The sequence below is a fragment of the Lepisosteus oculatus genome, chromosome 3 (genome assembly GCF_040954835.1).
Source record: "Lepisosteus oculatus isolate fLepOcu1 chromosome 3, fLepOcu1.hap2, whole genome shotgun sequence".
In the NCBI taxonomy this organism is placed as follows: Eukaryota; Metazoa; Chordata; class Actinopteri; order Semionotiformes; family Lepisosteidae; genus Lepisosteus; species Lepisosteus oculatus.
In genome coordinates, this window is record NC_090698.1 from 5,538,717 (window position 1) to 5,552,658 (window position 13,942).

The 13,942-nt window shown below is 45.6% G+C and overlaps 1 protein-coding gene across 4 annotated transcripts in view; it reads right to left on the reverse strand.

Moving 5' to 3' along the window:
* Nucleotides 1-2,260: 2,260 nt before the first annotated feature.
* The window catches only part of LOC102688701 (mitogen-activated protein kinase kinase kinase kinase 5), a 53,432-nt gene continuing 41,750 nt past the window's right edge, over nt 2,261-13,942 (reverse strand). For all 4 annotated transcript variants that reach the window (XM_069186385.1, XM_069186384.1, XM_069186383.1 and 1 more), the window contains exons 21-32: nt 13,124-13,165; nt 12,689-12,767; nt 12,107-12,183; nt 11,633-11,693; nt 10,665-10,758; nt 9,539-9,597; nt 9,058-9,161; nt 8,417-8,594; nt 7,372-7,440; nt 6,610-6,699; nt 4,892-5,018; nt 2,261-3,593 (exon numbers count right to left, since the gene is read on the reverse strand). In XM_069186385.1, the coding sequence (XP_069042486.1) occupies nt 3,497-3,593; nt 4,892-5,018; nt 6,610-6,699; nt 7,372-7,440; nt 8,417-8,594; nt 9,058-9,161; nt 9,539-9,597; nt 10,665-10,758; nt 11,633-11,693; nt 12,107-12,183; nt 12,689-12,767; nt 13,124-13,165 (1,077 nt within the window). In that variant the 3' untranslated portion in view covers nt 2,261-3,496. The remainder of the gene's footprint in view (nt 3,594-4,891; nt 5,019-6,609; nt 6,700-7,371; nt 7,441-8,416; nt 8,595-9,057; nt 9,162-9,538; nt 9,598-10,664; nt 10,759-11,632; nt 11,694-12,106; nt 12,184-12,688; nt 12,768-13,123; nt 13,166-13,942) is intronic.

The window sequence follows — 13,942 nt, forward strand, 5'->3', positions numbered from 1 at the left end:
TGTGAGGGTGTGTTGTAGTGTCTAGTTATTTACAGCGCCCTCAACGAGAACAACGTCTGTATGTCTTTACCAGTGCATTCCAGATTATTTCCCGATCAGGAATACTCCTGTTTTATCAGCCTTGCGCTTTTTCTGTCGATACAGTAACCATTCGTGTCTCGGCGAGGTATTGATGCTCACCAATCGGAGTTTACAAAGCTGACGAGCGGTTCTGAAGGGATCACAAAGCAACGGCGCCAGCTAACGATATTTCTAGGTGACTTGCTTGCATGTGCGTTACAGGAGAAAAAACAAAAGGTTGCGCTAGGTTCTCCAGCTCCGAATGATACAGTGGGACATGTGTTCCGTTTGCTGTCTGCACACAGGCCACACACAGGCACATCTGGGCGGTCATCCCCCCCTTGCTCCAGATGTTTTCCCAGCTGTTGTTCAGTTAAATGAACACACACCTCTGCACACCTGGCTTGGGGGGAGTCTGAGGGCGCTGTCCGGCAGAATTTAGTATTTGACCAGTTGCTCAGGCAAGGACAAAACGAACCTGCATAATTAAGAGGTTTCAGGAATCCTTTATTTTCTCAAAAAATCGGTCCCTCGGGATCAGCTCTGTGAGGTGTGTGTAGCAATTACAGGTTGCAGTATATTCCTGGGATTAATATTGCAGGAATGGTCCAGATTATTAGTGGTTTCTTTTTGGGATGGTGGTATCTGTAGAGATAATTCCATACCAGGGTGAGAACGACAGAACATAGGAAACATTACTGTAGTTCGTTTCAAGAAAAACTTTTCACCCCCACACCCAACCTTGTGCAACACGCTCTGTTCGACGCTCTGTTGAAGGGAATTTCCACTTCTGATCTCTCAGCGGGACAGTGGTTCGCGATGCTTCTCTTTCCGCACTGGGGTCCTGGGTTCAGCTCCAGACCGGGGTGCTGTCTGTGTGGAGTCTGCATGTTCTCCCCATGTTCTTGTGAGTTTCCTCCAGGTGCTCCGTTTTCCTCCACATTGCAAAGACGTACTGGTAGGTAAATGGGCTCCTGGTCAAACTGGCCTTTGGTGTGAGTGTATGCGAGTGCGTGTGTGTCCTGTGATGGACTGGTGTCCCATCCAGGGCGTACCCACCCTTGAGCTCATTGCTTCCTGGGTCAGAATCTGGCTCCCCCGTGACCCTGATTGGGATAAAGCAGCTTGAAAATGTTTAGAATATAGAATGATAGGAATAGGAATGATAGAATCCTATAATTGTCAGTACCTTTACTTATACTCATTACATGTTTATTCTGAGATCCGGGCTCTTACTGACCTCTTGAAAAGGGGATCTGCAAACAAGAACGTGTTAAGACCTGCTGATCAAAAACGGAGGGCAGTCCTGCCAACAAAGGATTTTTTTCACCGTCCACATTCCGGTATCTGGTATTATATGTGCCTCAGGCTCGTGTTTTCCTTCCATTAAATCACCAAGTTAAAATTATTTAATTCTAAAAATAAAACCCAGACCAAGTTCTGAAATATTCGTTGTCCTGAAAGTCCTGATCCAGTAGGTTTTTAGGGGTCACCCTGGACCCTCGTGTGAGCTGTTTCAGGATGAGGCTCTGCACTTCGGGAAGGAGCATGTTCAGTTTAGTCAGGAGTGGGGGCTGAGGTGTTCGTTGCAAAGGACTCCCAGGTGCCTTTACATCATGGGAAAGGTGACTTCAGGGTGACCAAGAGAACGTGCTGCTCCGGGGCCGTGCCTGGCAGGGAGCTGGACTGTTGGGGATGTCCTAACTCAGGGGAAAAAACTGTGGGCTATGGCTATATTTAGTCATGCTGTATTAGTAATGCTCTGTGTGCAGGTTTATGTGGTACTGTACCACTGTACCACCTGTTATTAATAGTTAGTATCCTGTGGCCAGCTCCTGGTTCAGATAGAAATATTATTATATTGCTTCACATTCAAGCCTTTTTATTTCTTCTCACTGTCTGGGGGTAGTGACAGGTCGCTGTGAACAGATCAGGTACAGATCCCGACGGTTTTTGTTTTTTTTCTTCCATCCTACGATATTTGATCGAGCAAAGACGAGGGAGGAGGATATGTTCTGTGTCAACCCGTGCTGTAAAGAGACAACCGCATGGAATGACAAAACCGTATTTGTAAGCCAGACGCGTTGCTGATCTAATGACAAAAAAGACGTGATACCACTAAACCACTTCAGGCAAAGTCTCAGCCCTGTGTAACCTGTGTGAGTAGGCAAGAAAAGGCAGGCCGCAAATCACTCTAGAACACATTTCATAAATTATTTACTTTCTAAAAAAGCACTTCTTAACGTGAACATTTACAGATTCCACTGTAAAAAGCCTCACAGGATTGAAATGTACAGTAGAACTACATTCACACTTCATCCAAGCGTCAGCAGAGTCCAGGGGCTGTCACATGACTTTCACATTGCTCCTGTTGCCCGCCGGCGTCTGGTCAGGTGACCTCCCCGCGTGCCTCGGGAGAGTGTGTGCGTGACTGTGAGTGCAGCAGTGGCTGAATGGGTGCGTGTGCCTGTCGATGATTTGTCCCGCGGTGTTTTAGTTAAGGATGCCTGTGTTTGAATGGAAGCAGTTGTGCATACCGGCCTGACTAATCCCCGGGTTCACATTGCCAGCGGTCTAAACAAACGTCCGACAACACCAACTGTCAGACACAATGGTTACGTTTTGTCTTACGGAGATAGAATTTACATTTTGTGAAATTGAATACCAGCCTGCTAGTACAACATGCTGTCCCTCACTAAGGAGCGTGTGATAAACCCTAGTAATACAATACAAGGATGGTATGCAATCAAGAGAACTGATTGGACTGATTCAGTTGTTGAACAGTGAAAAGATTGTTTGCAGGTAGGGATGTTTAATATTATTGTTGTTTTATAAGACTTTACCAGTTACTCTTATGGTTCTGGATGGAGTTCTGATTGAGCAATGGTGTTAAATGTTGTTCTGTATCATGGTGTTGTACTGCTGTTGTGTTGTATTATTGTCTTATATGTTCTGTGTTTATGAGCTCTTGATGTGCTAGACAAATCCCCTCGGGGGCAAGAGAAAGGTTAATTGAATACCATTTGACATACAGACCATGTGAATGACCAGACAGTTTCAGCCAAGGCCACTGTGCGAACGCGTGTCTCACAGTGTCAGCTGGGCTTGACTGAAACAGAGCTGTTATTCGCATGGTCCTTCTGCCATCTTACCTCAGGTCTTTGGGTGAATGGTTATCTTCATGCTCTATGATAGTGACAGTGAAGAGGTGCATTTGGGACATTAGTTGGTTTTTTTTCCTGCCTGTCTGTTTCCATCTGTCATTACCTGGTTGTTTGCATACTGTTGTGCACCACCAATTTAATTTTTTTTGCAAGTTTTGGAAGACTACCTGTGCACGCTCCAGCTAGTGACTAAACATGAACACCATTTCACCAATGCGTCCATCCATCTTCTCTGTGCACGTGTGTGTATGTGTGTGTGTGCATATGAGCGCTCACGATACGGGCACAATGCTCTCCGCAATCTCCACGATATAGAGGTTACTGTTTGCGGATGAGTCCTCTGACGTTCGGGTTTCCAAAACCACCATCCTGCAGAGACAAGCACAGCTCAGGTCATAGTACTGAATGTGTTGAGCCACAAAAGCACTTTCTCTGAACACAGCACTTGGTACAGGAGCTTCATCTCTGCAGTTAATAGACAGTAAAATACAGAGATACTACATGCACAGTACAAAACAAAATGGACCAGTAACATGCACCTCACAGTGCCTGAAGAAGATCACTTCATCTGGATCATTCCAGTGTGTTTGGGAGATGTTGGTCCACGTGGTATGGTAAGGATTTCTGTGATGTGTTCAATACACAGAAGTGTATTCATAACACACCAAGCCTATGTCACACCTTGTCAGAGCTATTCACAATATGACATGCTGAGAACTTCACAGCACCTAACAGGAAAGTCAGCATTGAGCACCCACTGACATCACTTTAACCCAGCAAGTCCTGGCCAAATTTCCCATTGGCCCTTACCAATCATGGCCTCCTAATAATCCCCCTCTATGAATTGGCTTCGTTACTCTGCTCTCCTCCCCACTGAGAGCTGATGTTCTGGCGCACTATGGCTGCCGTCGCATCATCCAGGTGGGGGTACACACTGGTGGGGGTGGAGGGGAGTCCCCATTACCTGTAAAGCACTGTGAGTGGAGTGTCCAGAAAAGCGCTATATAAGTGTGAGGAATTATTATTATTATTAAGTCACGGGAGTCCCTGGTTGCAGGAAAACCAAGAAAGCCATGGCTGATGAATTTCAGCCCTTCCCTCCACTTGGAAAATTCCTGTACCGTGACCCAGGTTCCCCACAATGTAGGACCATAGACCCAGAGGCCCTTTCCGCCTGTTAGACAGGAGAGGCATGAAATGATGCTAGAAAGTCCTGTCTCCTGTTACCACAGAAAACTCTTGATTCTATAACTGTCACGCCCTTTGTAGCCAGAGGGCGCTCCTTCTCTGTCCTGTCCCTAGTTTCCGGTCTGCTGTCCTTCCTGTCTCTCTCTTTCTCTTGGGCTATATATTTCCGGGTCTTGCACTCTGTCCTTGCTCAGCATTGACGTTCAGATGTCCTGAGACCCGCCTAGCACCAGGGCGCCCCACGTCCGCTCCCTGAGGGCATAGGTTTCTATACGGCATTCCTGAACTCTTTGCACTAATGAGCCCGGGCCTTTTTCCCGTCTCGCCGCTACGCATATGGGTCTTTTTCCGCTCTCCTGCTCCCCACAGTTAGTCCCTTTGGACGTCCGTGACAATAACAGAGCTGCTGTGTGCGCTTGGCTCCTTGCCTATATAAACTAAAGATCAAAGAGCGAGGCGAGGGTGTGAGCAGCAGGTACCTGTCTGAGCCCACCAGTCTGTAGGTCTTCTTCAGATCTGTGTACTCCTGCAGGACCTCCAGCAGACTGGTGCTCCTCCTCTGCCAGCCATGCTTCCACAGCGCCAGGATACTGTCTTCGAAATACACTGTGGGGACACGCACACACACACGCGGCTTCACACGCCTGCCTGGAGCAAGCCCTCCCAGGACCCTCAGAGGACCTGCAGAGCTGGAAGCTTGGCGGGCCACCTCCCATGTCAAGCAAAGCAGATCTTAATCTGCCCTGGTTTCTCCACTCCTCAGCCGAGGGGCACCCACAGAGGCAGCAGCCCAGCGAGCTCTCTTAAACGGATCTTTTTAGCATTGTTTTTTTGTTGTTGTTCTTTTCTTATTGTTTTGCACATGGCCTGTTGTTGTTTTGCACATGACCTGTTGTCTCTGTCTTTCTCTTATACAATTGTATTGTTGTTGGGTTTTTTTTTCTGCTTACCATCTGAGAGCTAGCTAAATAGCATTTCGGTATACCATATGCCTGTGTATGAGTATAATGACAATGAACTTGAACTTGTTCCTGTGGATCTTTAGAGTGTTGGCACCCGTTGAATCAGTTTTAAAAGGCAGGTTCCTTGCAAACCACAGGCCTTTAGGCCATAGGACATTGGGAGAAAACCCCTTTGTGCTTCAGGGGCCTGAGCACTGGGAGAAAGTTTGAACATTCCTTTTTGTAGATTGGTCTACTCAGGTTTCCACACTGATTTTTACCATTTTGCATGTTTTTTTTATAATAAATGCAAAACGTGGAAGCAGCAATCTGGTTGGGACTTATTCCTAAAGGGATCGGCTGTTCTGTTCTTCAGTCGTATTTGCTTCTGCTGCTGTGACCAAGACAGGACCGTTTGCTCGTTTGTAAATGATCTCGGAAAGCAAGCAGAGGGTTCCCCAACAGGGAGAATAATCACTACATACTGTAGATCAGTGCTTTAAAGAAAGTTTGTTTTTTAACGATGTATATTCGTTTGCCATGCTCTTTCCTTTGTCTTTATATTTCACAAGTATTTGGTATCTTCAATTTGAATAGATAAGAATGAATATATGTTGTTATGTGTCTCTTTCTCCCCAGGATTGTCTGGTCCAATCCCAAGATTTGCAAAAAACAATATTTACTGACTGCCTCACAAATCCTTCATTCTACCATCATTCAAGTCCTGGGCAGTCATTACCAGGATTGACCATTACAACCTCTGTTCTTAAATGTAGCTATGTGTGAAGCCTACTTTTAAACAGTCTCTTGTTTAGCCTAAGCACTGTATATTCTTTGCTTTGATGTATTTTTATCACTGAGCTTTATAACATGAATCCTTCCGTTTTTTATCACTGTACAAGTCTGTGTGATATTACTCTGAACACAGTTCACCTTAAATTGCATTGGTCATTGTATCAGAGTACTTCCTGTTAACTCCCAGTTTTAACCAAAAAGAAATGAAAAATGTATGACAAAACAACGTCTTGTTTTGGCTTCTTCATTCATGGTCGACTGATGGTGAGGCAACTTGACTCCTCCTTTCTCAGGAGGTTTTCAATCCTCCTCAAACTTTGAATTAAGCCCTTTATCTCTTTATTCAAGTGTCGCGTCAGTCAGTGTTTATGTAAGTGAGTCTCCCGCTGAAGTAATTAAGGAGCCCCAGAGCCAGGCGCTGTGGAGCGACTGTGCCTCCTCTTCTCCGGGCCCCCACTTACCGACAGACTCGACCGCGAAGGAGAAGGGGACCTCAGGCTGCTTCTTCTTGCTCTTCAGCACCCCCTCCAGGCTGACCATGTGCACACTCTCTGCGTGGGAAAGACATGTGACACACGTATCAGAGAGCTGGGCACAACCCACAGCTCCACAGGTAAGGCTTTACATCTTACTGAGACTGTACTCCCAGCAAAGTTATCAGTTCTAAGTAAATGTGTGTATTGAAGAGTGTCTGGCCACCTCATAACGGTCTTTTAATTGTAATATAATTTATTATATTTATTTCTCAATTATGCTGTACTAGTGGAGGTGTAAGTTAACCATTACAGGATACAGGGGGACCATACTTATGTCTGAAGGTATAGACTGTAAGAAGTATTTATATACGGTGGCTCTGTGGCTAAGGATCTGTGCCTGTGACTGGAAGGTTGCCGGTTCAAATCCCGCGGCCGGCAGAGGAATCCTACTCCGTTGGGCCCCTGAGCGAGGCCCTTAACCCCAACTGCTCCAGGGGCGCCGTACAATGGCAGACCTTGCACTCTGACCCCCAGCTTCTCTCCCTGTCTGTGTCTCCATGGAGAAAAGCTGGGGTATGCGAAAAGACGAATTCCTAATGCGAGAAATTGTATAGGGCTAATAAACATTATCATTATTATTATTAACATCCTCAGGATAATCTCCTGCAGGAGAATGTGTGTGGCGCATGGTAAGAGTGGAACACGGTGCTGCAGAGTGATTTTCCTGCACCCCACTGAGACACTTACTCTGATTGAGCACCAGCAGCGTGTTGCAGTCCAGCTGGGACACCTGCACTGGGTCCATGCTGGCGGGACCTGGCGGACAGACACAGACACAACGGGATGGGTCAGACAGAGCACAAGCTAATAACATCTGCCAGGCTTGTTTGCCTCCAAGCGAAAGCTGCTCCAGGTCCTTTGGAAGTAATCGAATCGAAGACGAAGAACCATACAGCACGTGTGCATTCCGCAAAATCCTGACAAACGGCAACGTGTCTTTCAATTGAATTCGATTATGCAATTTTACAGGTGGCTCTATTTAAATAACACTTAATGTCAATGACCCAGTCATGAATGCTGAGAGTTATAATATAGTTTTCCCAGGTTGTGTAATATAACTTATACACACTGGGAGAACAGTCAAGTAACTTAACACATAAAAAAGATGGAGCAAATTGCTTCTTCTTTAGAATTCGTGTCTTTGTTTCAAGGCTGTAACCTTACAATTTTAATAAGAACATGAAGAACTTGACAAATGAGAGGAGGCCAGTTGACAAACCTTGCCAATTTGGTTCTTAGTAGCTAATTGATCCTATAAGCAGTCCTGCTTTTTATTTGTAAAATTGCCTGGATTGTATTATGGAGAGAGATAAAGTAGAATTTTGCACCAGAGGCAAAACAAAAGGCATTTACATTGTCCCGATTATTGTCTACGATTATACGATTTGACAAGGTCTTTCAGTGCTCAGTTTCCCTGCTGCCTCTCACTGTAATGGGCAGGATCCAAGGGACACGCTCGGTGACAGAAGAGATTTTTCTCACCATAAAAAGTACACGTACCCTAACACCCTGCAGAAGAAGCTTTTAAAAACTGATTATCTCATGTCATATTTGAATTACACAATATGCTTTGTTCCTTGCTTCACAGAGGTGTGCATATTCACTTGTTTTAGTTTTTTAAATACTGTAATAACAAACACACAATTGCGTGGTTTTGAATTCAAAGCTTTGTGTGGTTTGTAACTTCTGAAGGCAGTGTCTCCTGCGGTGTTGGTGCCTGTATCAGTGTTACCTGTCCCAGTGCTGGTGAACCAGGATGTGCAAGAGTTCAGGTTGATGTTTTCCAGCTGGATAGGCTGCAAGGCACTGGGGCCCTTGGTGACCCCGATACACACCAGGGGGTACTCCTGGTCAGGCACCACCAGCATCACAAACACGCGCAGGGGGCTGGGAAGGGGGAAGTCAAAGTGCTGCAGTAAAAGCATGAAAAAACAGACGCAGAAATCAGTTTTTTGTTTTTACGATCATCTTCCCAAACTGTGCCGAGTCAGCAATCTGTGGAACAACAGTTTAGTCCAGTCTGTTCTTCTGCCTGGAAGAATTTTATTCCAAACGCAGTTCAAAATGTCTTAATCTAAGCTTTCACCTTTGAATTCACTCCATGCAAGATAACTTCACGATACTCCATGCATTATTTTGCAAACATGCATATTTGTGAGGGAAGAATATTTTATTACAAGCCTTCGCTTTCTGATGCATTCGGGCAGCTGCTGTAAAACGCGGAAAGGAACACGATTTTCGGACTAGCTTCCTGAAGTATGACCCGAGGGGAAAAACACTGTGCCAGAGGAGGAGACCGTAAAGGCTTGGGAAGGAAATGGTTCTGACACAGTCCGGGCTGCCGTGCGACTGGGCTGGGAAGGGAGCACTGACCTTGATGAGCATGAATTTGTGCATGGGCTCGTACCACTGCAGGAGGACAACGCTGGACTCCAGAGCCCCACACAGGAAGATGCAGCCGCGCTGAACGTTGTGCGCTGCAGAGATGCAGACAGGCACGTGACCGCCGGGGAGAGATACAGAGCGTTTAAGACCGTTCTCTTCTTGTGCATACACAATACACAGCAGTGTGGCTCATAAGAACACAGGGGTAGTAACAGGGGGTTAAAAACAAGAGAAAATTTCGCCCATGATGCTCATTTGGGTGGTCACGTCTTGAATGATGGCAGGAATTCTGTGGCAACAACACAGCTGGGGAGTTTGTTCCAGACCCCCCCTCCCTGCCCACTTCACAGACAATCTTTTGAAGCCCTTTTGAAATGGGCTTTAGTATTTCTTTCACTAGCCACCTGCAAGAGCCCGAACCCGAAGACCCCGAGTTGTGGAAAGGAGAGCAGGTTCGTGCAGGACTCACCCACAGAGCAGGCCCTGCAGCCCTTGGTGTCCGGGATCTTACTGGTCACCGCAAACTTTCTGAAAGGAAGGAGCGGGCTCTTTCAGTGTTGGGCAATAGAAACCACTGGAATGTCCAGGAGCACATACAGCAGCACAGTACATTTAAAATAACAGAAAGATGGGGCTTTTCTTTGCTCAAATGTTTAACTAAAACTTGTTCTTTTAAAGCAATGATTCCTCATTTGGGGACTGTATAGTGGGTGAGTAGTGGTCTGGTTATTAAGGACTGTTGTTCTTTACAAATAGGTGCCCATATTTCAATCTTGGAGTGAAGAGAGAGGGCCGAGGGCCGCGATAACCACTGAAACAGTTGTGCATAGAGAAGTGGAATAGAGAATCTAAAGTGCCTACAGCTTCTTAAGTGTAACACACACTGACCTTTTTTTACCTAAGACTTCTGTCTTTATTTCACTTTAGTTGTCATGCCCGGACCGGACCGGCCTGACCCGACTCACGAGCTCTCGGCCTGCCACTCAGATCGGGACACCTTTCCGCGAAGCCAACACTTTTTCAATCAGGCTCCCGATCGAGCTCCTGATCTCGCGAGTTACATGCCTTTTTCAGTCACCTCGAACCGCAGTGCTGTTGCTGCAGCTTTAGAGCCTCAGTGCTCATGTGAGCAGCTCCTCTCTTTGCTAGAAAAATTTCTGCATTCAGTTTGTTTCCCTGTGCATGGAAACAGACGTTTCCCTATCTCATCCTTAGTTTTTCTTTTTTTCTCTTCCTATTTTTCCCTTTGTGATTTTTTTCCTGTTTTTAATCATTTTTACAGCGCTGGCTGGCCAGCCAGCCTCTCCCCTTTTATTTTTCAAGCTAGGAGCCTCGCTTATTTTGGTTTTTCCTCAGACAGCCCTTTACAGACTGTCTTTTATTCCTGCCTGCGTCAGATCTCCCTTATATTTATAGATCCCAGCCTGCTTTTCCTATGACATCTTTAACAGCGCCTTGAAACCTGCGCTTGGGCTTCGACCAATCATCACGCTGCAGTCATACAAAACTTTCATCTCAAATGAATCTGTCTGTAACTGCAGAGTTGTCCCTTGGCAGCCATGTACCTGTGCGTGTGTGTTTGCAAGGGCTGTTACCTGGGCAGCAGTCTGTGTGTAGGCAGCCTATACTCTTTGTGGGCCTGGTCGTAGAGTTCCTTCAAAGAGTGGGAGTGGAGCTGAGATGCCTTGCCTGGGAGAATGACATCGCAAGCAGAGTTATAGGTGTTGTCCTGTCATATCGGCGCGCATAATAGCAATCAATTATCATACATACAGTGTTAAATTTTAATAATTTTGTAAAGCGCCTGTAATCTGGAAGGATCCGATCCCAAAGTGCTCGATATGTGGATGGGGACCCACTTCATCTAACACCTTGGTGCAGCACCCCCTGGGTGACACCGGACAGCCAGTCTGCACCAGCAGCCCCGCAGCACAGCAAATCAGGGGGAGGAGAGAGGGAGCACTTCACCAGCCGGATTAAGGGAGGACTTTTTGGAGGGTCACGTGTGCACACATCCATAGTTTGATTTACTCAGGACACTGGGGACCAGGATACTTAACACCCCTACTATTTTGGAAAACATGCTCGGAGTTGAACATGTACACACAGAACCTCAGTTTAAAGGCTCATCTGAAGAATGCCACCTCCTACTGTGTCCATGGATCCCCCATGCTGGATTCTGAAAATGCCTGTGCATCACCCACTGATGCAACAGCAGCAATCTGGCATCACCCACTGATTCAAAAGCACCACTTGCAGCAGCAATCTGGTTTTCCTCAGAGGTCTCCCATCCCAGTTCCCAGCTTAGCTTCTGAGATCTGACCAGACATCAGACTACGATGGGCTATTGCTGCCGCAAGACGCAACATGCAGACCTCTGCAACGCGAGTCTATAAAATGACTGTTTGACTGGTTCAAGCACTGGGAGAGGCTAGCACCAGGAAAGGGAGACCATGAATTTAGGAACCTCAGCAATACTGCCAAAGGGAAGCCATTCAAACTTATATCTGTTTTCTGGTAGACTTGTATGTGTGGTCTGACAGAGAATGAAAGACAGCCCTACCTGATATTGACATGAGGACATTGCTGATAGTATAGACCCACGTGCACTTTCCTGGGTAAAGCTGCAGGAGAGGGAGACAGACACTGAACTGAGAGCTCTAGGGAAATAGGTGGCTTCATGTCATAATATCGTAGATGACTGCCTCTGTACAGGGGCCTGAATCTTAATCAGACTGATAAACTGATCCATCCAAATGCACGTCACAATAATTAATTCATTGTTTGTTCAATTCACGCGATTCCTTTCTTCAAAACAACTTCCACTCTTCACAACTACTGAACTGTAAAAAACTAGCAAAGCATAGAGACTTTACATTAGAATTACAGAACATAACCCTCTACTTTATGCAATAAGTTCCTCCAGACAATACAATGCAAATGCAAGTATGTATCTGGAGTCTACAGGTACAGTAAGGATGGAGATAGTGGACACATTGTGTAAAATGAAAGAGTTGTTTCTCAGAAAGGCTCTTACCAGTTCCAGCGTGGCCTCTGGCTCATTAAGATTTAATGTAAATATGCCCTCCTCTGCTCCGAAGATTAAGTGACTATCTGAAATAAAAAAACAATGCAGTGGTATAACCGGGCATTGAAAATTCTCTATGGCCCACGTTGAATTACAGCAATGTTCCACAGATGGGTGCATCACTCCTCTGTTTCTGGAGGAGGTGTTACTGGACCTCTTGAATGAGCAGCACTATGAGCAGCTTGATGTGGACAGTATACTGCAGAGTAGAAACAAGCATTACTTATCCGCTATGATGTAGGGCCTGATGCAGACAGTCACCCAGCCAGAAGACTGATGAACTTACAGAATTGTTGGGAAACTGGATTATTTCACTTATTTGTTATTGCTCATTTTAATTTTGCAAGAATCTTCCCTCTCTGCTTCACATCTCAAACAAATATGGAATATCTCTTTGAAGTGAATGCTTCATAAATAAATAAATCCTTTTAACCTTGGCTTAAACATCACTGCCAAGGGAGCCACATTCATACTGGTCATGGTACTGAGGAACTGTGAGATTTCAATGCAAAAACTATCCAACTATCCAACCTTTTGTGCTGGGGTGGGTCCAGGCTGTCGAACAGTGAATTTTCAGAGGGCAGCCGATGAATACCTTCTTCAAAAACACCTGGGAGAAGGTAAGGGTGATACCATTCTTTAGCAAACAGAATACAGAAATAAAAAACGAATGACAGAAAAACGAAAAATAGTCCACATTTCAGCAGATTATTCTTGAAATTTAAAATAATACAAGTACTTAAATTATTTAAATCATCCAAAGCTATCAAAATAGGTTAATATAGCTTAAAGATGCTCAATAGCGCGAGAAGCCAGTGCTGACTTATCCTGCAGTGGCTGCTGTTTGCATGCATGTCGGTGTAGGATTCACTATGGGAAACTCCTAGAGACTGTTAGCCAGGCAAAACCCAGGGGTCCAAAAGGATACGCCACTTTGTTACTGAGGTCACGCAAGAGCAGACTTACTGGAGACTTTGCTAACAGCTGACTGGGACACTCTGAGGGAGTCTGCAGGGAGAGAAATACAGGAGAGGTTCAAGCTGATAGGACTCAGTTGCAGTGATGCAGAGACTACACAAAGACATCAGAGGACACCCTCTGATCTTGTGTCTTTCAGGCTACCCTTCCAGATAAGTGTTTGTACTGGCTTGCTGAGGCTTTGACTGAAATGTGAAAAAAGAAAAGAAAAGAATGACTGCTGTGTTGAAATGCTTGTCACCTGCTGTTATGAAACTTAGGGAAGTTAACAGGGTATTTAAGCTTTCCCATGGCTTTGCTGTCACAGTTTATATTTGTGCTGCTTTGCAGTTGTTTCACACAGTTTTTCATCATGCTTCCCCTCACCTTTCTGCTTTACACCTACCATGACCAGAAAGGTCACAGATCAGAGGAAATCCTTTAGCTTATTGCACATGCTCTTGCTCCATTATCAGATGGCCAATACAGAGCAAGGGAGGGAAAATTGTATGGTAGCTAATCAGCCCTAACCTGCATCTCATGTAAACATGGGAAGAGCATGTAAGCTCCATGTGGGCAGGCTGTCCAGTCCAAAATCTAACCCAGGACGCTCGGACTATGGGATAGTATCGCTCATCATCATACCACTGTGTCGTCTATAATAACATCAGAAAGGTTACGAACACGAGAACGCCATTCTATTCATCTACAGTAACTTGTTGGGTGGCCAGTAGCTGGATCTCATCCATCTTCCAGACACCAACCCATTGTGTGAAGGTGTGTCTCACTCTTAAATACACTTCCTCCTTAGTTTTTCACTTCAGTCCT